Source organism: Zosterops lateralis (assembly GCF_965231275.1).
Source record: "Zosterops lateralis genome assembly, chromosome: 28".
NCBI lineage: Eukaryota > Metazoa > Chordata > Aves > Passeriformes > Zosteropidae > Zosterops > Zosterops lateralis.
In genome coordinates, this window is record NC_139788.1 from 5,598,375 (window position 1) to 5,624,206 (window position 25,832).

Genomic DNA, 25,832 nt, shown 5'->3' on the forward strand with positions numbered 1-25,832 from the left:
ATGTGCTCCCAAAAAGAGACAAGAGCCACAGAAATGAGCAAGTTGGCATTAACTTTATTCTATCTTCTGTATAATCTTAAGTACATAAGAAAGGTTTTTTTCACAAGCCTCAGGAGAAGACAAGTACAAGTCACAGGACAGTTTCAAAATAAAAAAAAATTGCATAATTTTTCTTCTTTTTTTTTTTTTAAGTTTTGTACTAGAGAAAAAGAACATTGACACTTTACAGAAGAAATGCATTTCAGATATGCTTATGCCACCCGAGGCGTTGGAAAAATGAAGGTCAAAGCACGTGCAGCTCCCTTTATGGGTCAGTACAGTACTGTGTGATCCATCACTCTGCTCCAGGGCCCTGGAACAGAGGCTACGAGCTTCCACCAAAAATAGAGCCAAGCAACAAGGGGAGGGGGGAAAAAAGGGAGAGGATTCAGTGGGGGCTGGTTGCAGATGAGGAAGAGAGTGATGAACCGACTTGATCCAACTCGGGTATTTACAACTCTGCACTACTGACCTGGAATGGAGGAGGCCCTTCCTCTGGGGAAGGGGACAGGTTCACAAGAACTATCCTGGAAGACTGAACCTGAGTTCAGCTGCTCCAAGAAGGAAGCCCTGGGGAAAAGGTTCCCTTGTGAAGGTGGAGGGCTCATGGAATGAGAGGGGCTCAGCTCCAAGCTACCAGCCAGGCTGCTGGGTGGCCGTGGTGACACCGCCGCAGCCTTCCTGTGGCACTGGGGAATGAAAGCCTCCTGTCATGGCACAATCAGGAATGCACTGAGCTAGTAGGAATGATGGAAGAGAAATCAGGGTGGAATTGGCCCAGGTCCTCAGCCTTTGGTCCAACAAAACCGTTTCCCATGTCCTGTGATGCCACCAACTGCTCCAGAGAGCTGGAATGAGCAGCTTGCAGGACCTTCCCAAGACATCTGCCCCAGCAGCTGGGTCCTGTGGGCTCTGACAGACACCGTCACTTGTTTAAAAAGGGGACAACACTCCTCTCACATGAACAGTTTTGCTTAAAGGCAATACAAAAAACAACACTCTGAAAGCCAACTGCCAGGACTGGCTGTGAAGTTTCACCGAGACTCTGATCGATTGGTGCAGTTAGATGGGGACAAGGGGAGAGAAAAGATACACCTTCCTGCTGAGAGAGGTGGACAATCACTGACCCACCACCTACCCCAAGCCCCAGGCAGAGGAATCTCAGTGATGGCAGGCAGCTGTGTCTCTCAGGTAGAAGAGAAGCAGTTTGAGAGCAGAAAGGTACAAGAAATCTAAGAAGAATCATCTGAAAGCAGATTTGTCCCACAGCAGGGCCAGGGGAGGGTTGTGAGCCTTGGAGCTCTTCGGCTTAGCCAGCGATTTCTGTCACAGTGGTAACCAACTTCTGACCGTTCCACACTGTCTTGAACTGTTCTGGGACAGGGAATTCAGTCTGGAGAGTAAAAACAGAAATCTGTAGTCAAAAATCAAGTTTGTGACTGAGATCAGTAACCACTCCCACTGCTTCAGGCATTTGTTTTCTCAGCTTTGTGCTGTTACCTCCTGTACCACCACTGGTGCCTTGTTCTGCCCCCAAGAGATCCTGAGGAACAAGCAGCTCTTACAAACCAGCAATAATCTTATTTACAGACTTTTTTGCTGGTGTATTTAAAATCAGATCATCATTCACAACCTCCAAACTCTCCCCCACTGTAACCAACACTCCCTGCAGGGCTCAAAACACAGCTCCTGCCTGCCCCATCCCCAGGCAGAGCTGCAGGAGGATTCCAGAGCTGCACTTACGAAGTCCCCCCCCTCGGTGGGGATGAGCACGTTCATCTCCGAGGACTTGGCACTGACGATCTCGCAGTCGAGGGAGCTCTTGCTCAGGTACACGTGGCACCCATCTGTCTTGTTGATGGAAATCGTTGGCACTTTACCCATGACCTGCCAAGGCCAGAGAAGAATTAGTTTCATCTGGACAACCACAGCATTTTTGGGTATGTTTTATTTCAAGACAAGAGGTTTGACTCCAAGCCCTCCCCGTGATAATCACACAGGATTCAAATGTTCCCACCTTTAGCAAAAATCCCAAGTTTTTGTTTGAAATTTTCCCCAGTTTCTTGTTCTGCTCTCTTTAAAGCAAAACTTGAGCCACCACTGGGTAAACTGACCATCCCAAATCAGATGCCCAAACTGAGCTGGAATAAATCCTACTGCTGGCCTCCTGCTTTGGCAGACATATGTGCTTCTACCTCACAGAGCCTCAGCTCTTACCCCAATCCCCAAAGACACAAATTTCAGCCCTTTCCCAAGGGATGGATGGTGTTTCATGGATATTCTCCACAGCTGCACATTCCTGGCCTGAAAATACAACAGCTCCAGAGCCAGGAGAGAGAACAGGTCACTCACCTGAACTTTAACATCCCTGCTGTTGATGATCTCTACAATGCCCACCACATCATCAAACACCAGACCCAGCTTCTTGCAGTTATCTGCAAAGAAAAGCAGATCAGGGCACAATGATTTTGGAGGCCTCAGCTCCTGCACACACACCAGCAGGCAGAGGGAACTTGCAGGGCTCTCCCCACTCACCGAGGGTGATGGAGTTGATCTTGCCTTTGATTTGGAGTGTACTGTTTGTGCACTTGAAAACATATGCTACCTGCTTCAACTCTGTGTCACTGATGACCAGGTTAGTGGCATTCTCCTGGTTTTCCTGAAAAGACAAGGGAAAGACACTTCATTTTCTGAATGCAGAGCAATCAATCCATTAAAATCTCTTTAAAAACAAGCAGGTGTCTTCAGGCTGGTGCCTCTTAGGAGAAAGGTCTCCAGAAGAGCCCCCTTTGCTCCTCCAAAGCTCCCATCCCTCCAACCCACGCCTGCCAGCACCAGGCACTCACCACTCTCCACTTTTTGCCTTCTAATTCTAGCAATGGAGGTGCCTTCGGGGAGGTGCCTTGGGAGGGATTAGCATTGCAGGCTGGTTTGGGAGCAGTGAAAGGTTTGGGGCCACTTCTCACAGGGCCCCCTTGGTTCTTCAGGGCTGGATTCTTGTGGGTTTTCATGTCATCTGAGACGTGCCTTAAGCCTGCAAGAGAAGGCAAACCTGAGACCCAGCTGCCCTCCAGGAATGCAGCTCCACAAACACCAGACATCAGTGGTTACACTGACCAAGATAACACTTGTCAAAACACAAATAAACTCCTGAGACTGGGGCTAAGCTGAGCCCAAGTGTGAGTGACAGGAAGGCAAGGAGGAAACAGGAAATGCTGGTGCAACATTGACAAGAACACAAAGTGAACCACAGAACTGTGCCAGCTCTTCCATTCTGCAGCTGGAAAAATGCAGAATGAGCCCTGCACCTCATGTCCTGATGTTGCTCACCAGGTTACACAAAAAAGGGAAAAAAACTGTGCAAACAACAGCTATGAAATGGCACTTTTAGTATCAGAAACATGCAGGCAACCAGAGGGCTCAGCCTCAGGTATTTTTAGCTAGAGGTTCATGTCTTGTCCCACCTGCCAGATGAGGGTGACAATTCTCCCCCCAGGAGTGCTCACTTTGTCCCTGGGAAAGCCTCTGGCTGCCAGCCCCAGACTGGGACCAGACGGGTTTTTATTATGGGTACTATTTCAGCAGGTGCTTTGAGGGACAGCAGGAAAAACAAGGAGCAGCAGCACAAAGAGCAGCAGCAGGGCAGTTCCCTCCCTCCCTGTGTCCCTCACATACCCGAGGTGATCCCTTCTCCCCGGTTGATCTGGGCGAAGAGCGCCGAGCGTGAGGCTGAGTCGTCTGTGCTGGAGCTCACGGGGGCAGGAGGAGGGGGAGGCCCTGGAGGTGGGGGTGCAGCCCCAGCCGGAGGGGCAGGTGGTGCTTTAGCCCCTGCTGTGGCTACAGGACCCTGGAAGAGCAGGGAAGAGGAAAAGGAACTTGCATCAGCTCCGTTCCTGCTGCGGTGACCGCGCCAGGCTCGCCCCGGAGCTCCCCCTGGAGCAGCACTCACTGTTTTGCTCCAGGTCAGTCCTGTGGTGTGGTACTCTTTGATGTAGGCCTGCAGCTCTGTCCAGATGCTCAGATAAGCTTTCACCCAGTCCACTTGTTTTTTATCTCTGAGAACAAGAGGAGGTGAGAGAAGGAGGAATTAAAGGCCGAGGAAAGCCTGTGGTCAGATGCTGGAGCAGCCTCAGCTGGCCAAATTCAACAACATCCCAAAGAGAAAAGGTGAACTTACACATCCTTGTACTCCTTGAGGATCCGGTTGGTGTAAAACATGGCAGCATCAGTCATTTCCTTCACGTAAGGACCAGGCTTTGGAGCCTAGAGCAGAAAGAACACATTGGCACTGAGCAGCCCAGACTCTCCCCAGCAGCCCAAGGAAAACTCTTCCCACTGGAGTCCTTACCATGGCCACCCAGCCCAGGGCTGGGATGCTCTCACTGACTGCTGATAAGTGGTTGAACAGTTTGCTGCCACGGTTCTTCTCCCTGAAATTCTGCACGGCCTGGATCTGCTCCGAGATGGGTTTGAGGAGATCTGAGAACACGTTCTGCACGACGACACAGAGGGACAGCAACAATTAAGGAGATTAATTAGCACAGCTCTGGAATGGCCGCACAGCTGAGGTGATGGTGACTCGGAAGAAGATTCCAACTGGCACCAGTGACTGCTACAACTCCTGTCCAGGCCTGGCCCTCTCCAAGCCAGGCTTGGTCCCACAGCCCAGCTCCTCCAGGGCTGAAGTCATTGCTCCCATTGGATCGGCGCTGTGGGAGAACGCCAAGAACTGTGACTCATGTTCGATCCAGGAGACACTGACAAAGCTTGTTAGTAACCAGGACAGAAATAGCATTTGCCTTTCCTGGGTTCTTTTGTTCCAACACACAGTTTGTTACATTTTTCCTCTCCTCCAAGAACCCTCAGAGAAAAGGGTGATGGCAGGTTTGGCACCTACAGCCTACCCCAAAACCAGAGTCCCAGCAAGTTCAGAGGTCACCCCCATCAACCCAGACTTCAAGATTCCAGTTATTTTTCAAGTCAATCCTTTAGTATTTGGATGGTAAAAATTTGTTCCTGTGTTCTGTCCCCTTGGAATGCTGACTGGAAGTGCCAGAAGTGCTCTGGGGTCAGAGCACAGCAAAGAGCCAGCTCCATGTTTCCAGAGATGCCTCTGAGGCAACTTTTCCTTTCTTTAGCATCAGAGTCTCCTGCTGGTGGCAGCAGAGAGGGACAAATTTGGGCAAAACTTGCTTTCCAAAGCCTCAGCTTCTGCTTTTGCTGCCCTTTCCTGTGTTTAGATGAAAACTGAGAGGTCCCAAGCACCGCTGGCCAGGCCACACTTTCAGAAGCTCCAGCCCAGCAGCACATTCCAGTCACAGGATGGGGAAATTCTTCAGCACAAGCACTGAGAGTTCACCCATTTTGCATTTTAAACTGGCTGCTCCAGAATTAGGGTCCTGCCAGACAACCTGCACAAAGATCTACCCTAGATTAAGGCTGTTCTTTGTTCATAATCCTTTATTTAAATAACGTGTCCGTGGGATTTATAAGCAGATTCTCAGCCTAGAGGCTGCACAGAGCTGCATCCCAGCAAGCCTGGTGAAACATAACAACCCTCCAACGCTGATTTTTGGAAAAAAGATGCACATCTACTTTGCAGTGAATAGGAAAGGAGCACAGAAATGCAGCTCCCACAATGTAACAGCGGAAGCCATGACTGAGTGAGATAATAACTGCAAAGAAAAGCAAGGTGGGATCCCGTTGCTTGAGAAAAACAGTTCTCAGCAGGGAAAAGCCAATGCATTCAGGATCAGATTCTCAGCCACACACCCTGCTGAGAAGCAGCAGCCCAGGGTAAAGTGTTAAATTACCTGCTAAGGACAAATCAATCCTAAAAGCCCAGCGATTATTTAGAGGCCATTGAGTAGAGACAAGTGTCTGCTCTGCTCCTGGAGGAGTCTGAAGCCTGAAAGTCTCTGAGCATCATCACATAATGAAAAGCAGGAGCTACACAAATCCCAGGGTGGCTCCTGGCCCAGACAAGATCCTGTCTGCAGGTTCTCAGGGAGCACTGATTGAGCAGAGCTGGTGCCAGGTGAAACTCGAGACAGAGGCGGCCAGCTGACACCCCCAGGCTGCTCTGACAGCTCCACAACACTTGGTGCTGGAACAGCTGGGAAATGCCAGTTCTGCAGCTCCCAGAATCAACATCCAGAACTCTGCTCAGTACTGGGGAGCACCCAGAGCAGTTCATGCCTTCAGCAAATGTCCCCAGTCCTCTTCTAGTTCCTCTTTTGGCACAGCTGTGACAGCCCCGGTTCCCCCAACACTCCCCCTGACCCCGAGGGCAGAGGTTTCTGATCAGGGATTTCCCACACTCACCTCTGCTGGCTGCTGATGCTGAGATGCCACCACCAGAAGAGCCCTCTCGCTCATCAGGCCTGCATGGACCATCTCAGCCTAAGGACAGACACAAACATGAGGGAGATTTCCTTGTGCCACATTAATAAATCCTCCCACACTGACCTCAAAGCACATTCCTGGAGAAACCCACCCCCAGAGGAACCTCACAAGAGTGCCACAGCTCAAGACTGGGGAGTTTTCAGGCCTCCTAAAGGCCTGCAGCAAGGTCTGTACACAGCCAGGCACTTAAGGATTTCCAGGAGAAGGTTTGATTCATCCTGTGTGTGTGTGTGTGTGTGTGTAGGTGGCACCTGGAGGTTATCTGGGCATCTGCTTAGAATCCTCAGGGATTATAAACATCCTGGGATACAGTGCTAGAGGAATGCAGACTCTGACAGCAAACTTGGCCCTTCCAGCCCTCAGGACAGGCAGCAACTCTAGAGCAGAGGGAGAGCAGGAGTCCTTACATGTTTCTGCACATCCCCTCCGACTTCTTTGCTGATCTTGGTGTACTCGGCCACCGGCCCAGCCAGAAGGGCATCAAAAGCCTGCACGTACTGAGCCACTCCTGGGGGAAAAAAACAGAGCACAGGGATCACCAGGAGCATCCCACAGGCTGCCACAGACCCAGGCTGCACCTCCCACCTGCACAAGGCTCAGCCCAGAGCTGAGGAAGTGCTTCAGCCACAGAGTTTTTCTCTTCACGGGGCAGCCCCCGCTGCCAGCCTCGCTCCAGAGTGTGCCCTGTGCCAGCCCTGCACAGCTCCTGGCACTGCCCTGGGACCTGCTTTGGGCCTTACCTTTGGCAGAGCTATCTCCACACATGCCAGAGCCTTGGTACACGTTCTCCAGGCGCTCCACAGCCTTCTCCAACCGCTCCACCAGCCTCTCCATGTCTGCTGCTGTCCACAACCTGCAGACATGGAGACAATTACCTCCATCCTCAGATGCCACAGAGGGTTTATGGCTGTCTGGTACAAGCTCTACCAGTTCCAGGAGAATCGTTTCTTCCCAGCTCTGCACCCTGAGGATGGCCAGCAATGCACCCTCACATTAGCAAAGACAGCTCGGTTACACAACAGCCTCTTGCTGTTGCCACATTCACTCCTTAATAGTTTCTATTCTATTTTAAAGGGCTCCTTACATGTGTAAGAACATGAAACTTCCACCTTCTAACCTCGTAGTGACACCACTCAGTGACACAAAGGTCTGCCCAGGTTCTCACTGTAGTCAGCTCCTGGCCAGAGTCCCAGCTGTGACCACACAGCTCAACTGCTTTGCTGGGAGCTCACACGCTCCAGGTGAAAACTACTGGGTTTGAATCTTCAAATGCATCTGGAAGGACCTCTTGGAGTCCTGAATTGCTCCCAGGAGCATCTCTAAGCCCAGTATCACTCCAGCACAAAGCCTGAGCCACCCTGGCACACGTCAAGGGGAGCAGCTGCACGAGCTGAGGCGGCAGAGCTGCTTCTGCAACAACGCGCCCCTGTTCTTCCTCTGCAGCTCTGCAGAACCTCCTCTGCAGCCACTGCACAGGAAAGAGACTCAGGCACGCAAGCCATTTGCTGCATCTCATCTGGAAAAAGTCTTAAAAGTCACATAAACTTTCCATTAATTACTGCTTTGCACCAAAGCAACAAGACAGGTCACGCTCCCAGCACAGTAATGCCCAGGGAATGCAGGGAGGGAGCAGCAAAGTCACCCAATGGCTTTTTTATCTTATCACCACTCATCAAAAGATTTTACAGCATGAATCACGATGGTGGCCTGGACACAATTTCCTTCTGAAGTGGTTGCTGCAGCCTGCAGAAGCTCAAACCCCTGCTTTGGAGGAGGGGAGTCCTTCCCAAAATATTCCCTAGAATGCTCAAGGAGGAAGGCAGGGTTCACTCAGCTGAACTGACACTGGATCCCCTCTGAGAGGAAACCTCAAGTTCTCACTCGAGTTTTGCTTTTGTTCACAAGCCCTCTCAGCCCTGCTTCAAAGTGCACGTTTTCACCTAATTTCCAGAGGATGTGGGGCAGATCCAGGATTAGTCATGAGCCCGGCACTGATGTCACAAGACAAACAAGGCCGTTTTCCACCTCTCTTCTGCCCTTCTGCCTCAGGAGAGGCAGCTCTGCCGTGGGGGGCAGGGGAGAGGCCACCCCCCCCTTCCAAGAGGAAGAGAAGTGGTTTCCTCCTCTGTCTTCAACTGAGCCAGAGGACAGACTGTGCATAAAACTGGACAGCAGCGACTGGATGCCTTCCAGATACACACACCAAAAAAACCAAACCAAACCCCACCCCCCCCAGAAAAAAACAAAAAGAAAGAGGAAAAAAAAAAAGTCCAGAGAAGCTGAAACTCCACGGCAGAGTCACCCCTGCCATCAGGGTAATGAACAGCTCTGCTTCTTTAACTGAGAGCGATGCAGAAAGCCCGACCGCAGGATCCTCCGCTCGCTGCTGCACCCGCGGCTTCCCGTGGGAGCACAGCCAAGAACGAGCCGGGCTCTGCCTCCTCCCCCGCTGCCAGCACCGTGTGGGCTCTTCCCCCAAAAAGAGCCACCTGGCAGGGGAGCTGTGCCATGCTCAGGGAGGGATGTGGCACAGGGAAGGACGGCGGGCACACAAAGCCGCTGTTCTGCACCGCTGATCCCCCCACGCCGCATTCCAGGCGAGGCTCTAATCTGATCAGCCCCATTACCCAGTGGCAAACTGCAGCTCGGATCAGGATTACCGAGCAGAAAGTCCAGCTGGAAAGCTGTTTCCTACCCCCCAGCAGTAAAGCACCCTCAGCCCTGGGTGGGATTAATGTCCTAAAATCACAGCGTTCCTTGGGACTCGCATTCCTGCCACTCTCCCTGTTATTTGACAACTCCTTCCTTGTTTTTCCTGATACCAGCTCTGCAAACCTGGTGCTGCCAGGCAGATGGTGAACTCATTTTAATTTCCTTTTAATGGGTGGCATTAGGGCAACTTAAAAGATAAGTCGGTTGGTAAATTGGCAGCAAAATGAGAGCTAAGTGCAGGCAACCCGAAGTCCTGGATCTCAGTCCCTCCCCTTGACTCACCCTCCCTGTGCTCTTTGCCCTGTGGATGCAGCTACTTCTGTGGCCTGGATACTCATAAGGAACTAAATAAAAAGATTGAGCTGTAACTAAATCAGAGTTCGCAACCCAGAGATTAACATTCAGCAAGGAAAATAAAAACAACCACACATCGACCTGCCCAGACTGCATCTAGACAGTGTTTTGTCTACTGGCCTGTTTGAATGGAAAATAATTCGACAGAAAGTGACAAATGGACTTCAAAGGTCTCAGTGCAAACAATCAGATCTCGTTTCCCTTCTCTGAAGAGGGAGATGAGACACACAGACCATCCAGGAGGCATTTTTGCTCTGCACATCACCCTGTGCTCCAGAGGGAGGAGGGAGACTTTTCCAGCTCCCTGTGCAGGGTTGGAGTTCTCTGACAGGTTGGAGATGCAGCTCTCCCTTCCCAGACCACAACACAAGATTTAAATCCAGGTCTTGTTCAAATTCAATTGAACTTTGATTACCAGTGGAGCGGAAGCAGCAAACAGGCATTTCACCCACGGCCAGAGGGGCCATTCCTTTTCACAGCACATTTGTTCATCTATCAACTGCCCTTTATTCCCATCACGGCCTGGGAACACAGCTCTGGACATGCTGTGCCACAAACAGGCTGAGCAGAGCAATAAAAGGGAAGGATTTTATTGGTAAAAAACATCAGTTACCCCAAACCCTGCACTTCACAGCAAGAGGAGCTTCCTGTTTGGGGAACATCAAGGAGCTGGCCCGTCCCAGCTTCAGTGAGCAAATTCTCAGAAAAAACACCAAAAAATGAAATAATTTGCTTGCCTGAGACAGCACATAAACCTGAGCCCTTTCTTAGACGTTCTGGAAGACACAAATGCTGGTTTTATAGGCAAAGCCAAGTCAAACCTACGCTTCTGCTCACACTGAGCCCGACAAACTGCTGTCAGCACCACGGAATTTGCATCAGCTACTTCCTGTTTCTACAGGCAAAAGAAATAAAGATGGGACAACTAAATTAGGAACATACCACAGTTTATTTCTGAGCTGACACTGGAATATCTCAGGGGATCAGCTACCAGATGATTTCCAACATTTATATCTGCCAAAAGCCCAAAGAATTTTTTTTTTCTTTTTTAAACAGTTCAGCTCATCAAGGCAGGAATTACATGAAGCAAGGCAGGAGTCAAATGCCTGAATTTAGCCAGTGGTCAGGAGCAGCCATGAACACAAGACAGCTATTGCTGGTCCCAGCAGCTGCCAGGACAGAGATCTCAGCTGTTTATAGTCCAACAATACTTGCTGACATTGCGCCAGAACCCGTGCTGGCTGCTCTTGCTATTTCAGATCCACTTCATTTAGAAAACCAAGAGTGCTTTAAAAAAAAAAAATCCATCTGGCCCCTATTCCAGCTTTCCCGTACAACAAACCCTCTTGAAGCCATTAAAAATGTTATTTGGTGTTTTACTGACACATTAAGAGGGGGTTAAAGCTCGCACTGGAGCAAAGGCTCCTTTTTCAGCACAATTATCTGAATTAGGAGGTTTGTGCTTGCCAGCCTCAGTTGCCATACTCCTCTCACTTCCTTTCCTTGTCAGGGTGATGAATCCACCAGGGAGGTAACCAAGGCTCTGTGATCTGAGCTAAACTGGATGCAGCACCCAGCTCCCTATCAGGAATTCCGAGCATGGAAGCTGCTCAGCATCTCCTCCTGTGCCTGCTCCAGCACGGGCCGCTTGGCTGAACTTTCTGCATGAATAATAGGGGGTATTTCTGGCTTTCAGAAAGCTCAGCGATATTCCGGGGACACAAGGATGGCCCCTGGAAGGGAACGGGCACACACAGCAGTGTCTTGATGCCACAGATTCTTGTTTTTTGTTCAGGGCATCTGCAGCACAAATTGGGGGAATTCCAGAACCCGACGTGAAAAACAACCCTGTAATTATTATTTTTCCACTTCACTGTCTCAGGAAATCCAATGGGATCACACATTTATCCCACCCTAACCACCCGCAAAACGCAGAGAGGAGAACCAGCAACAGGCTGAGGACAGGAACCACCCCGGGAAGATGGAGACGGTACCCGGGGCGTGGAGCACAAAAATCCTCGCTCCAGGCTGCGGCAAACCGGGGAAAAGCCGGATCAGCCAGCTGGCACTCCCGTGCCTGCCCCGGTGAGTGGGTGCAGCCCCAATAACCGAGCCCCCCCGGTAACGGCCCCGCGGGGGTGTTCGCACCGTTCTGTGCCGCAAATTAACGCCAAAGCACCGCCTTTAGGGGATCTACCCCCTCAACCGGGCCGGGGCTCCTCCCGCATCCCGGCCCGGGTTCCCCTGCCCGGGGGCAGCGGCTGCGTTCCTTCGGTCCCCGGTCTCCGTTCACGTCTCGCCGGTACTGCCCCGGGGCTGGGCCGTGTCCCCCGCCCGGCGCCCGGTCCTGATCCCGGTCCCCGCTCACTGTCGCCAGTACCGCCCCCAGATCTCGCCGTGCCCGGTGCCGATCCGCGCTCACTCCCACGTTCAGCCCCGGCCGTGCCCGGTGCCGGTGCCCGCTCACTCTCACGTTTGGTCCCGGCCGTGCCCGGTGCCCGCTCACTCCCATCCTCAGATCCTCCGCCCCGGCCGTGCCCGGTGCCCGCTCACTCCCACCCTCAGATCCCCAGCCCGGGCCGTGCCCGGTGCCCGTTCACTCCCACCCTCAGATCCCCAGCCCGGCCGGCCCGGTGCCGCTCACCCCGCGCCGCTCCCGCTCCGCCGCTCCCGGCGCCGCCCAGCCCCGCCGCGCCCGCCGCTTCCGGCCCCCGCCCCGCGCGCCGGATGTGCGCACGGCGCGCGCGGCGCGGCGCTACGAGGGGGCGGGGCTTCGGCACAGCCGCCGCGCGATTGGCGGATGGGAATGGAGGCGGGATCGGAAAGGGTGAAGGGTGCGGTGAAGGGGCGGGGCTTCGGGGCGGATTCCGCCCTGCGATTGGCTGATGGAATGGGAGGCGTGACCTGAAGATGCCATGGGCCGTGTCAGGGGCGGGGTCTCGCCGGTGGGCGGGGCCAAGGGGTCGGATGGGGTCCGGGACCCCCGGGAGGAGGCGGGATCCCCGGAGGGGCTGGGGGGGGCGCCGGGACCCGCGCGAGGTCACACAGAGGGGCCGGAGGGCTGTTGGTCCCCCAGGAGGGGCTGTTGGGGTAGTGGGGTCCTCAGGAGGTTTGGGACCCCCCGAAAGGGGTTAGGGGTGCTTTGTCCTTTGGGATGAAGCGGGAGCCTCTGGGAGAGGGGTAAGGCTGAGGGTTGGGGTCTAGAGATGGGGCTGGAGATGTGCTCTGGGCCACCAGGGTGGGGTTAGGGGTGGTGAGACCCCACTGGGGAGAGGTTCGTCCCCCTCTTGTAGCGATGGGTTTGGTTCGGGAGGGGGTGGCCTCCGCTGGGGCTGGGAGGAGGTGGAAGGGATCAACGGGCCCTCCCCAAATGGTACCTGGCTGGAACGGTGAGGGCTGAGGTCAAGGCCCCTCTGTGCCTGGTGGGTGCAGAGTGGGAGAAAGGTCCTCCTGGGACACCAAAAGCCCTTCTCAGGGTAAATCCTGGAGGGCTCTGGGCGCTCTGTGCCAGGGGTGGTTGGCATTGCTGGCTCATCCCAAAACTCCTGGAAAGCTCTTGTGCATCCAGTAGCACTTCGGAGCCCTGAGCTCCCAGCCCCCGAGGGGCGTAAATGTCATCCCAGCTTTGTGGCTAGACAGTCCCAGGCTGGCGTGGCCAAGGAAAACACAGTGGGGATGGAGGAAGAGATGCCTGGAGCGGCACGGATTGCTCCCACAGAGAGTTCCCTGTCTGCTTTTGCCGTCGGGGCAGGACTTGCTCCAAAGAGGAGATCGCTGCCGTGGTGCAGCAGCTGCCGCTGGAGCTTTGTGTTTTCAGCACCCTCGGGGAGAGGGTGGGATCCTGCCTTGGGGCCGGGGGTCTGTGCAGAGCGGCAGTGGCCCGGGGAGGGCTCGGACACTGTCCCGGGGAGGGCTGGACACTGGGACACTGTCCTGGGGAGGGCTCGGACACTGTCCCGGGGAGGGCTGGACATTGGGACACTGTCCTGGGGAGGGCAGGGACATTGTCCTGAGGAGGACTCGGACACTGTCCCGGGGAGGGCTCGGACACGTTGTCAGCCTGGGAAGGAGGAGGAGAAGCCTCCGCCGCCTCTTCCTGCCCGGCCGCGCTACCAAAGATGGTCACGGCTCGCTCCGGGGCGGCGGCGGGGCTCTGCTGACACCTAGTGAGGCTCTGCGGTCCCGGCTCCCGCTGCGGGACATCCAAAAACCTCCGAGGCTTTGGTTTCCCTGCGCTGCCGGCGGGTGTGGGGCGGGGGAACACCCAGCTCACGGTGATCCCCCTTTCCTTGGGATCCCGCTCCCCTCCGAGCATCCCCCCAGCCCCGCAGGATCCGCACTCCCCGGAGCTCCCGCACTCACCCAGGCTGTGTTCTGCTTTTCTCACCCCGTTTTCCGCCTCGCCCGCCCCCGCTATGCCCTTTTCCCCGTCTCCATCACCATCGGACACGAGACGTGATGCGAAATAGAAAATAAGACAGCACCGCCGCCTCTTTGGCGTGCGGCCACTGACTTGTTTTACAGCATCCTAAAAGTCACTGTGATGTGACTTTTAATGAAGAACCAGCCAGAGAGGGCTGGGGAATGGTGGTGCGCAGCACTGACAGGAACTGTCCTCCAGGGCTGGGTCCATGCAGAGAGGAAGGAGAAATCCCAGAGAATGGGGAAAGGAGCCAAGAAATAACCCGATAATGAGGAAGAGGAGAGCAGGGCTCGCTGGGGATGTCTCAGCCCAGCCCCAGTGGTGTTTGTTTGCCCCTGGGCCGGGTCTGAACGCGGTTCCTGGAGGAGCAAAGCTCGAGTTCCTGGTAAGGCTGGGGCACGGAGGAGCTGCGTGTTTACAGTCTGGAAGGTCAGCGATCTGCGGGGCTTCCTGGTGCCCATAAAAATGTGGCAACCTGCTCCATCCCTGCCCCGTGTTTGCTGCCACATCCCCCTTCTCTCCAAGCACCATGGGGCTATTTGCTTCCTTTTTCAGCAATGTTCTGTCTGAAATGCCTCTGTGGCCCTCAGACAGCAGCCTTTGGCCTCTTGCAGCCACAGGAGAGCACTTGGCCCATGTTATGGGGTGAGGAGAGCCCTTGGCCCAGCTCCAGCCCAGCTTCATTCCTGGGAAAATGGATTTATGGGGGTGTTTTTCAGCAGGAAACCACCTCCCTCCCCCATCATTTCTGTGCATGTACAGTAGTCCTGGGGCTGCTAACAACCTTGGGAACGGTGGCTTTTGCAAAACATTAACCAAAGCCCACCAAAGCACGTCAGCCTGTGTTTGCAGATGACGCCACTGACCTCAGCCTGGTGGCACAGACAGAGTGACCCCTGGGGACACCTGTGACACCCACCCTGCACAGCTGGCCTGGGTCAACCCTGCTGTCCCCAGGCGGTGACAGAGCCCAGCACTTGTCCTGAGCACAGCCCTGCTCTGGCATTCCTGCTGCTGATTCCCAGAACTTCCCAGGCTGAGCTGATTTCCAGCTGGCTCTGCCCCGTGCTCCCTGGGGACTCTGGGCTGACACCAGAGCCTGTGCTTGGCTCAGCTTGAATGTTTGAAACCTGTGTGATTCCTACTGCTCCTGGAGCCTTCCAGCCTAGGGAAATCCATCCTCACCCGCAGCCACTGGAATGTTTCACAAATCTTGCTGCCAGATAAACCTGAGGATTTTTGCCTTTTCCCTACAGATAAGGAGGAGGGTTATTTCTCACCCCCTGCAAAGAGAGACTCTTCACACTTTTCTCCTGCAGGGTAAACTCAGAGTGGCTGCTGTCACCTCTGGAACTGTCACTGCAGTCAGTCCTGCCCCCATCTGCCTGAGGCAGTGAGGTCCTGCCCCTTGGAGCCAGAGGATGGAGTCCTGCAGGTTCCTGTGCTGCCTTTCGGACCTACAACTGATGTTTATTTGCTTTTGTCCCCTTTTCTAGTCCCCAGAGCAGACCAGAAACCCTCTGCTCCCCTCCTGCACAGGCCCCTCAAATTCAGGGCTGGCTCAGGAGCCTGTTGGAGCCCTCAGCTGGGATTCAGGGCTGATTCCCAGCCCTGGCAGCTAGTTCAGCCCAGCCCATCTGCCCTGAGAGGCAGCAGCCCAGCAGGTGTGAGCATACAGCTGAAAATACATCCTGCATTTTCCATCTCCTGGCTCTGATTCCCTGCTCCTTTCTCAGAGCACACGCCAGCCCTGCAGGGAGGTGCTTCTCAGCACTTGGATGCATTTGTTCCACACCCAAGGTGTGTGTGGATTAAGCCAGAGCACAGCTGTAGGTACAGGCAACGCTTCCCTGAGAGTTTTTTGCCACCTATTTCTTCTCCAGGCTTGGAATGAAACTCTCTGTAACCACAACTGGAGCCAGATCCCTGTTCCCAGGCTGGAGCTCTGCCCAGGGCTGCAGTGTTATCAGCTCTCATGGTCACTTTCCCCCCACACATCTCATTTTCTTAAAAGCCCCAGACAGAAGAGGTGTGTGCTCAGCAAAGAATATCCAGGCCTCAGTTCAAGCTCCTCTGTTTGGTTTCAGTCTCTTGGGCTGGCTGCAAAAAACCTGAACAGAGACTCCTCCTCATGAACTGCACAGAGCCAAAAAAACAAGGAGGCAAAGAATAAAATGTCCCTTATTTCTGTTGAAACTCTTTAGAGAATAAACAAAGGCTCGCTGCAATCTTTCAACTCCTTGGAGGCAGCAGCACTGCCCACACCCCTCAGAGGCAGCCAGGTCATGGCAATGGCCAGGATAACTCCTGGCAACCCCAGCCAGGACCAGTGCAGGGTTCAGAACATTCCCAACGATTCAGAGCTCTGTGCTGGCTGGAGCATTCCTCCTCCTCTTGCAGAGGGTGCTCCTGACCCACCTGCCTCAGCACAGGGGCTGCAGAGAGCACTGGCTTTGTCCTCCTGTTGCTTCAGGGGGCTCCCCAGCCGCAGCCAGTGCTGCCTCATGGCCCTGCTGAGCATAAAACCAGCTCCCAGCCTCCCCCACCACCTCTCTGCCTTCTTTTCCTGGCCACAGGGGCAGAGTGAGGCCCGGTGGAGCATTCCCAGCTGATCCCTCTGGCTATTTTCAAACCCCATCCTCATTCCTGTCCTTTGTACCCAACTGTGGAACAAAGGATGAGCCATCCTTCCCTCCCCAAGCCCCCCACTCTCGGCTCAGCCCTGGCCCCTCCAACTTCTTGTGTGCTCAACAAAAGGCAGCAGCCCTGTCCCCTGCTGCAGTGGCCTTGGGGACAGAGCAGAGCTGGGAATTCACCCCATCCATGGAGGTGGCTGCTTCATCCCTGCTGCACCCTCCCTGCACTGATTCCAGCCCCCTTTTCTCGAGTTCCACTTGCTGCTGGAGGCACTGGAGAGAACAGGGCTCTCCCCCTTTTGTGCAGTGGGAGCAGGGAATGCGAGAGGAGGGTATAAATATCCAGGAGATTAGTGCTTCCCAGCACTCTGCCCCGGCAGCCAGTGTTGAGTGTCACCCACAGCCTGCATTCCCTTTCTCTCCGCTCCCCAGCTGCCTCTCCTGTTTCCAGCCTCAAGTTCAACATCTCTGCTGGCAGCACTTTGATTTCATTCCTCCCTCCACCCCCGTTCCCCTCTTGAAAAGGAGGAAATAATAGAGCCTTTGTTGGATGGCTGCAACACAGGCACCAAGCAAGGAGCTGCACGGGGGCAAGGGCTGAGCACAGCCTCCTGCCTGGATTATGGCATTCCTGCACCAGGGCTCAGGAGAAGTCAACCCTGCACCCTGTGGTGTGTAAAGGGACCCTGGGCTTGCTGACAGCCATGAAAAATCCCAGCAGAGTGAAAAAAAACAAATCCTTCACACCCACTGCCGACTTCCCCCACTTTTATGTAAATTAATATTAACAGGTCCTCGGGTTTGGGTTCTGTACAGATATATACAAACAGGAAACTGCTTCTTATTTACATCATTAAGTTAATTAGGCTCTGTAAAAAAAAAAAAAAAAAGAAGAGCTCCCACATTAGTGCCCTCTGTAGAGACAGCAGAGGTGAGCTCACGTCCTGGGCGCGGGCACACTGACAGTGTAATGTACACTAACCATCAGCCCCAGGCAGGGCTGTTCCAGGCAAAACCATCCCAAATCTGGGCTTCCCTGCCCTCCAGAGTCCGGCAGGGAGAGCGTTTGTCTCTGCTGAGGCACCACGTGTGTAATGTACACTACCAGCGCTCTGTGGGCCCCGTGCAAGGCATGGGACGGGCACAGATCCTGAATTCGAGGCAGTGGATGCTCCACACGGCTCCTCCAGCACCTCCAGTGGCACTGGGCTGGGCCAGCCCCGGGGAGACAAGTCCTTGGGGAGCCCCAGTGTGAGCAGACAGATCCAACCCGGGTCACACGATGCTGGCCAGTTCTGTGTTGTCTGACTCTGAGCTGCTGTTGCTCTCCTCCCTGGGGGAAAGAGTTGGGAATGAGACATGGATTAAGCCACAGGAGCAAGGTCTGCATCCCAGTAACATCTATATCCCAGTAAGATCTGCCTTGGGGCACAGGAGCTTCCAAAGAAGCTCCAGAGGGACGGCAGCACCACGTGCAGCCTCTACACGAGTTTGGGTGGCAGCTGGGGCAGGTTCCTGCTGATCTCCCAGCACTTCACACCATCCCTTTGGAAGCTGGGATTGGGAAAACAAAGTCAGCCCTTCCCTCACGCCACCACCCACGGGTCCTTGGAGAATTCCTGGACAAGTCACAGTGTGTCCCAACCCGTCTGATCCTGCCCCCACACACACCCCCCACACGCCTTGTTTGCTGCCTGGCACCCACCTTAAATCCTGCAGGGCTTTTTTGTTTTTCCTCCGCTTCTCCTCGTCGATGGGATACAGCTTGAACAGCAGCAGGCTCAGCAGGATCAGCCCCACGGGCACAGCAGACACCAACATCTTCAGGGTGAAGTGCACCTGCTCAGGCTGGGAGCAGCCTCGGGTCTGGTACCCTGCGAAGCTGTTGGGCAGAAAGGCACCTTCAGGCAAAGGAAACGGGGTTTGCAGGAGCTGAGCTGCTCCCTGTGGGGAGAGCTTTGGCGCAACAACTGGATTTTGAGCTCATCAGCTTCCTCTAAGAGCTCAGCCTCCCTCCCTGCCCTCCCTTCAGCTCCCACTAAACTCACTCCAGGCTGAGCGTGGAGATGCCCAGGGAGACCCCAGCAGTGAACTTGGTGAAGAAGACATAGAAGGAGAAGAAGATGGCCTCATGGCCATGGGAGCTGGGGTGCTGCAGCTTGAAGTCATCGACGACATCTGGCAGCATGGACCTGTGCAGAGAGAGGGGTGGTGACCACCAGGACTGGCACAGCAAAGCACCTCCTCTCTGCTGAGAGCATTTCCCTCAGGAGCCCCACTTGGGGCTGAAAATACTGCAAAAAAAGCCTGCAGAGGGTTTTTAACCCCTCTAGCAGGCTCTGGGAGCCCCTTGCCCAGCCCCTCACACTCACCAGGGCAGGAGGAAGGCAGCTGCCACACTGATCCCGGCAGCCACGGCCACCACGTAGGTGACAAAGAGGTTACTGTCCAGGACAACCACAGCGATGAGGAAGGGGATGGCAGACTGCAGAGGGGACAGAAACCAGGTTGGCATCAGCGGGGCCTGGCCCAGATCCCCTGGCTTTTCTCTCTCCCACATATCCCAGCCCTCCAACTGCAGGGACAGCCAGGGAAACAGAGGTGCAGCGTCCCTCCCTGAGCCCCACAACACAGCCAGGACAGCACAACCAGCAGGCGGAAGGACAGGCACCAAACTGTCATTAGCAGCAGCCCTTGCACATCTCTGTGCTCTTTTGGGGGAACTCTGCTGATCTCATGTGGTCAAGACCATCCCCATGGGCACCCCACACTTGAGGAGACACTCACAGAGATGCCCACATAGACAGCTTTCTTCTTGCCAAAACGGGTCAGGAACCACTGCCAGAAGGGAATGGTCAAGGTGGCCGAGAGCTGTGGGAAGAGAAGGGTCATGGTGTTGGCTCTGCTCTGTGGGAAAGGCCCTTCCTAGCAAGGAGCAGCTCCTGGCTCGGCCTCCTCCCACTCCAATTCCAGCACCTGTGATTTCCACATGCTCTTGGAGCTGGCACAAAGCCACACGTGGTGTGTGGGGCCACCTCCTCCCCCAGTGCAGGGCCCTGACACCACACCTGCCCCAACAGAGGGAGGATATGACACAATCCTTGGTGCTGGGAAGGGACCTGATCTTGTCACCAGCACCTGTGGCCAGCAGCCCGGCTCCATGGGCACCATGGCACCTTGGGCCTCTTCACCCCATTGAGGAGAGGGCACGAGGTGCTTCCAGGAATGAGGCAAGCTGGAAAGAGCTCTCAAGGAGATGTTTTGCTCCATGTTCCTGGCAGTAAACACTGAGATCCTTTTCTCAAAGCGGGGAGGGGAGGGAGACAAGTGGCAGGATTTGGACAAAAGGCCCCCATGGCTCCTGGTCTGCCCTGTCTGTGGCCCTGTTCACACAGGAACAAAGGCCCCGCTGTTCCTGCCAACCCACCAGGCCTTTGCAGGACATTTGGCAGCTTCTTCTCCCTCCCCTCGTCCCAGGGGACCTCTGATCACTGTCCCTGTGTCCCTGTCCCTCCCCTGAGCCCATGGAGCCCCTATCCCAAGCCAGCTCCCAGGGAGGCTGGAGCCCACCACGGTCCCCAGGACAGGGCTGTACCCACCATGATGGCCAGGAGGATGTTCTGGAACTCATTGCGGAAGCCCAGGGTGTAGGTGCAGAAGAGGGCAAAGTTTCCCTCCAGCAGCTGTGGAAAAGGCAGACAGGGGTCAGGGGGGGCATGTCTGTCCTCACACAGCTGCACCCCCAGCATGGGCAGGGGAAGAAAGCAGCCATTCACCGACCCCATGGAGGGCACGAGGCCACATCCTCTGCCCGGGGCAGCTCCGGCTCATCCATCACTGCCAGCCCCTGGGATTGTCCCCTCAGCCACCCCCAGGCTGCTGTCCCCTGTCCCCAGCCCTTCCAGCTCACCATGAAGGCCAGCGAGGTGAAGAGGAAGCCGGCGATGAGCTTGATGTAGGGCCCGTGGTTCATCACCAGCTTCAGCCCCTGGAAGAAGGAGACAGGCTCGTCCGACTGGAGCTCAGAGGACTCTGGGGAGCAGAGATCAGCCCAGCGTTAGACCTCCCCAAAACAGCACCCATGGGTGCCCCATCTCACTGCTCAGCACCCTCCACAACCGCTGCCCACCCACAGCATCCCAGCCCAAGGGTGTCAGGGCAATCCCTGCCCTCACCCGGGGGTCCCTCAGCCCCATGGAGCAGCCTGGCTGATTCCTCCAGGATAAGCAAGGAGAGGGAAGGACACAAGTTTGGATATCACTTCCCCCCGGGATGCCCTGGCTGGCATTGGCAACCTTGGCCAGCCAAAAATGGGTGAGATAAAGGTTATCTAACAAACCCCAGAGGTGCTCTGGCCTCCTGCCCTTCTGCAGCACTTCCCCAGACCCAGAGCTCAGCTCCACCTGCCCCTCTCCTCGGAGAGACCCACAAATGAGGGGCCAAAAGCTCCTGGAAAAGAAGGAACAGCTCCACAAGCGTTGAGCATTCCAGCCTCACCTCTCCTCTCCTTCACTCCCAGCAGCAGGATGAGGGCACAGAGGATGTAGAGCCCCCCGATGACCCCCGCAGCAATCATGTAGGCATTTCTCTGTGCAAGAAAGGGAGCAGCAGTCAGGGAAGGGGCTCATCCTGGGAACAAGCCTGCTCTAAAGGGAGCAAATGGCAGGGGAGCCCCAGCTTACAGTGTCTGTGAGCGACTCGGTGTCGTGGGTCATGTTCAGCTCCTCCATGGCCACCGAGGAGTTGGACAAGCCGAAGAAGAAGGGGCTCCCAATGCAGGGAGTGTCCACTTGGCCAACAATCTGGCCCTGGATGGCAGTGCCCAGCACGGTGCCCAGCACCTCCACAGTCATACCTGGAGGGAGAGGCCAGCAGGGCTGAGCACAGCTCTTGTCCACAGCAGAGCATTCCCAGCTGAGATTCTTCCCAGGGAGAAATGAGCCAGCCCAGCTGTGCTACAGCTCCCTCCAAATCCCCAAGGGATAAAGGGGAAAGGGAAGAAAGAGGGGGGGAAAGGGAAGGAATAAAGGGGAGAGAAGGGAAGGAGGAACTCTTACGGTAGGCAGTGGCTGAGTCCCGCTCGCTCTGCTCCCTGCTGATGAACATGGTCAGTGCTGAGTAAGGCACATGAAAGCACTGCAATGGCACAAGGACAACTGGCTCAGGGAGGATGTAACAGCCCAAGGGACCTGGGGCAGGGGGGTTTCTGCCCCTCTGTGCAGCTCAGCAAGGGGCAGGCAGGAATTGGCAGCCTCCATCCCAGGTGTGAGCAGAGCCTGACTCACCGTCACGAGGGTCTGGAAGGCACAGTAGAAGACAAGGTACCACACCACTTGTCCTGTGGAGATGTCGGGCACAAACCAGATGAGGAAGTAGGAGATGATGGCGAAAGGGGTGGAGAACATGATCCTTTGAGAGAACAAAGTGTTAGCCTTGTGGGCATGGCCTGACCAGCCCAGCTCTCCCTGCTGCTTCCACACATCCCGTGCGGTTCAGGTATCTGACCTGGGGGCCCCTGAGCTGCCCTAGGGATGATCCAAACCAGGCTGGATGCAGCAGCTCCAGTCTCACAGGGTCGGAAAAGCTGACTAAGAGTTCCAGAGAAGAGCTTTCCTTGCACTAACAGAGATGTCTCCTTCCACAGAAGTGATTGATCTGCTCCTGCCTTTGGCTTCCACCCCCAGCCCCAACCTCTTCCCCAGGCAGCACTGCTGTGTTCAGCAGGATGCAATCACCTCCCTTATCCTGGCAAGGGCTGGGGAACAGCCAGGCAGTTCAGCCCTGCTCCCCAGCAGCCAAAAACCTCTCACCAGCTTGGCTTTGCTGTCAAGGCCCCCCAAGCTCTGGTCCTGGGGTCAGCAGTTGAGCAAACCAGCAGCCAGTAGCAAGCTGCCTCCTTCCTCCACCTCTGCCCAGCCTTCCAGAGCTGTGGGAGCAGGGACATGGGATGCAAAATGCAACAGAGGATCAGAGGGGACTGCTCCAGTGGTGGGCCTTGGCAGCAATTCCTGCAGAGTCTGCCAACAGATCTTCTTCATCCAGCAGATCTCATAACCCCTGTCCTGCTGCAGGACAGCCAGGGCACAGCTCTGCCCTGCTCCAGCACCCTGGGGACACCACAGGCACACAGAGCCCCCCATCAGTCGGGGGAGAAGGAAGGAGGGGAGCGAGCCAGGTGTTGAGGTTAAACCCACCATCTGTTCAGGAGATGGATTTTGCTGGGGGATTTGTGAGCACCCTGCATTTCACGAACCTGGAACAGAGGCCCTGGAGTGAGTCCAGCAGAACTGGACACAGGACGGAGCCTCTCAGGGCCAGAGTACAGCAAGATCTTTCCGCCCGGGCTGACGTACAGGACGCGAAACTTAAATTTAAAGCCGGGGAGGGAGTGGGGAGAGCGAGAAACAGAAACTCCATGGATGGAGAGCAGCGACAAGAGGCTGCACAGGACTCAACACATGCACATTCTTCCGAGCCCACGTCACCCCATTGGAGAAGGAGGGGGGCGGAAAGCGCCGAGGAGCAGCTCCAGCCCCTCCTGGCTGCCGCTTATCTGCGCTCACATACGTGGAGCCGAGGGAAAAAAACGCGGAGCCAAATGTTGAATGAAATCACCAGAGCGTCACGCTCGCCATCGCATGAGCATCAGATGTGGCAATTTCCCCCAAGCACCGGAGCACAGGCGAGCCCCGGGCAGGGCTGACCACAACTCCTGGCAAGCAAAGGAGTGACTGAGAGTAACCCCTGACCCAAGGCGAGGTGATTAAGGCGCTCTCGGAGGCGGCTGCCGTGACGTGCCCCGGCTCTCATTGGCCCTGCTGGATGGTGTGTTCCTTTGTGCTGCTCACACGGCCCTTCCCAGCCGGCTTTCAACTGTCTGCAAACGGCTGCTGCCCCCGGAGGAGGTCAAAGCCAGGGGTTTCTCAGTCACCGACATTCAGGGAAAAGTTTCGTCAGCGGGAAGTCCGCGGTGGTCAAGGAAATGGGGATCCCAGCTCAGTGCTGGGGACAGAGTGACGTTCACGAGGCTGAGGGAGAAGAGGAAGCAGCCAGTGCATGAGCTGGTGGAAGGAAATGTGCCAAAAAAAAGTGTTTGAAACCGAAAGAACCGAAAGGGAGAGAGGTGGTGGCCCTGAGAGAAGGTGAGGAACAAGGAACTGGAAGAGCCACAAGCTTTGTGCTGGAGCCAGCTGGGCTTGGTCCCACAGATCGGCCCCTTCAGAGCTCGGCAATGAACCCTCACACACGGCGGGGTCACCTCGCAGGTGCTGAGGGTTGAGGTCAGGCAGCAGCCCTGAGACCACCCCAGTATCTGCAGCTTACAGGGAAACTGAGGCAGCGCCAGCAGCTCTGCAGCCACGGCGGCAACACCAGCCTGGGGCTGGGCAGCCCCGCAAAGCCAGAAAAACCTGCCTTTAAGAGGTTTAAAATCAGCTCGACTCCATCCAAATTGCACTCAGCGGGCAGCCCTTGAGCCATGCACAATAGCAGCGAGCTCCGGCTGCCCCGGCGCTGCTGAGGGGCCCAGCGCGGAGCCGAAAGCTCTGGCTAATTTTAACGAAGCGGGAGCCGCTCGGAGGAATGCGGCCACTTCAGTCCCACCCCCTGCCTCGAGATTAGGGCAGCGGAGAGCGGAGCCGTCCGCGGCTCTCCCACACAGCCCCGCCAGCCCCGCGCTAATCTCCAGACCCCAGACCCTGCTGCAGGCAGGGAAAAAGCTATTTCAGGCCACGTGTGTGGAGCCCGCCTTCAACAACTGCCCAGAGCTATTCCAGGAAAGGCAGGAAGCAGAGGGTATAATCTGTGGGGGAAAAGCACTGCGTCCCTCCAGCTCCACTCCCCCCCGTGCCCACCCTCTCTGTATTTCAGAGATCCCAAAAGCGCACGGGGTTATTTTGGCCACCCGGTCCCCACTTAGGCACTAATGCTCCACATCCCGTGCAGGAACAGGTGCTCAGGGATGTCCTAAGCCTGCCCTGGGTGCAGGCATGCATTTGGGGGGTTCACAAAGCCCATCCCATCTGCTGCTTCACCCAGCTCGGGAGCACCCAAGTGCAGACACCCAGATCCATGACAGCTGTTTCCCTGCACCCTCGTGACTGTCAGCCGGCACTTCCAGCACCACGGCTCGGCCCCACACACACCCCCGGCCTTCCTCCCTGTGGCTGTGATGCCATCTGCTCTGGCTGCCACCAGCCACCAAAGGAACAAAGTCCAGCACGGTGCCAAGGACGTTGGAGTTCGCAGGTGCAGTGACATCGAGGTCACCCAGGCACAACTTGGCACCTGCCAGAGCAACAGGCACGAACTTGAGGCCACCCAGCTGTTGGTGGCACCTGGGGCTTTTTGGAGCTCTTGGCACCTCACCTGGGTGAGCCAGGGCGTCAGCACGTCCTGCCCTGCACGCCTCGTGCCAGGGGATACCCAAAGCTGACTGGAAGAGCTGTGACACATCGGACAAGGAATGCAGGGTGCTACCAGCAGCTCTTACCAGGGCATCAGGCGGCCGAAGCGGGTCCAGGAGGTTTTGCTGATGAAGAATCCCACCATGGGGTCTGTGATGGCATCCCATACTCGTCCAGCAAATAGGATGATGGAGGCATAGAAAGCGTCCACCTGCAGGAGGAGGAACTCGTTTGTGTCAGGATATGCAAAAGCCCGGTGCTACCAGCTGCCCTTCCTGAGCCCCTCAAGACCATCTCAACTACCTGCTGTGACCCCACAACCATTTGGGAGCAGTCCCTCGGTCTCTCCCTCTAGTTCAGAGGGATTTGAGGCTCCCAGTACCTCGGAGCGCTGCCCCAGCACGCTTTTTCCACAGGGAATTCCCACACCTCACAGCAGGGTTCCCCAAACCCAGCACAAAGGAACCTACGGCCTCTCCTCTCACAGTTTCCTTCCTTCTGTGTTTCACACCGACCCGCTGCGGGTCTGTAGGGCGGGTCCTGTGCTCCCCCAAAACAGTCACCACCACCCCGCTTTGTCCCGTGGGATCCCCAAGCACGGAGCGGCCGCACGGGAACACGCGTGGGACTGGCCCGGGGGAAACCCGCGTCCCCCGGGGCTCGGGGCACTGCCAAGCCCCGCGCAGCTCCATCCCCCGGGCAGAGCAGCACCAGTGCCAATCCCGTCCCCCAGCCCCGTACCTGCGCCACGTCCAGGAGGTAGATCTGGAGGAAGAAGCCGAGGGCGCAGCCCGTGATCTGGTACGGAGCTCCCCCGACGGCGTAGCACAACTTGCTGCACACCGACAGCCGCTCGCG

At 55.8% G+C, this 25,832-nt stretch overlaps 2 protein-coding genes across 3 annotated transcripts; both read right to left on the minus strand.

The window, feature by feature from the left end:
* Nucleotides 1-141: 141 nt before the first annotated feature.
* CAP1 (cyclase associated actin cytoskeleton regulatory protein 1) lies at nucleotides 142-14,161 on the minus strand. 2 transcript variants are annotated; one of them, XM_083879454.1, is made up of 13 exons: nucleotides 13,873-14,161; nucleotides 7,185-7,297; nucleotides 6,852-6,952; nucleotides 6,364-6,441; nucleotides 4,388-4,531; nucleotides 4,217-4,302; nucleotides 3,989-4,094; nucleotides 3,715-3,886; nucleotides 2,886-3,073; nucleotides 2,575-2,698; nucleotides 2,392-2,474; nucleotides 1,783-1,926; nucleotides 142-1,432 (listed from the first exon to the last, which is right to left on the minus strand). In XM_083879454.1, exons 2-13 carry the CDS (start codon nucleotides 7,276-7,278, stop codon nucleotides 1,349-1,351), a joined length of 1,404 nt encoding a protein of 467 aa, XP_083735580.1. In that variant the 5' UTR covers nucleotides 7,279-7,297; nucleotides 13,873-14,161; the 3' UTR covers nucleotides 142-1,348. The 2 variants fall into 2 exon arrangements, with proteins under 2 accessions (XP_083735580.1, XP_083735579.1); XM_083879453.1 differs by lacking the exon at nucleotides 13,873-14,161 and adding an exon at nucleotides 12,155-12,203.
* Nucleotides 14,162-17,269: 3,108 nt separating this feature from the next.
* Nucleotides 17,270-25,832, minus strand: MFSD2A (MFSD2 lysolipid transporter A, lysophospholipid). Its single transcript, XM_083879230.1, has 13 exons — nucleotides 25,716-25,832; nucleotides 25,061-25,185; nucleotides 21,855-21,978; nucleotides 21,627-21,705; nucleotides 21,252-21,424; nucleotides 21,067-21,157; nucleotides 20,480-20,601; nucleotides 20,169-20,252; nucleotides 19,357-19,440; nucleotides 18,942-19,054; nucleotides 18,618-18,761; nucleotides 18,275-18,451; nucleotides 17,270-17,902 (listed from the first exon to the last, which is right to left on the minus strand). The coding sequence occupies exons 2-13, from the start codon at nucleotides 25,117-25,119 to the stop codon at nucleotides 17,845-17,847; spliced, it is 1,308 nt and encodes a 435-aa protein (XP_083735356.1). The 5' UTR covers nucleotides 25,120-25,185; nucleotides 25,716-25,832; the 3' UTR covers nucleotides 17,270-17,844.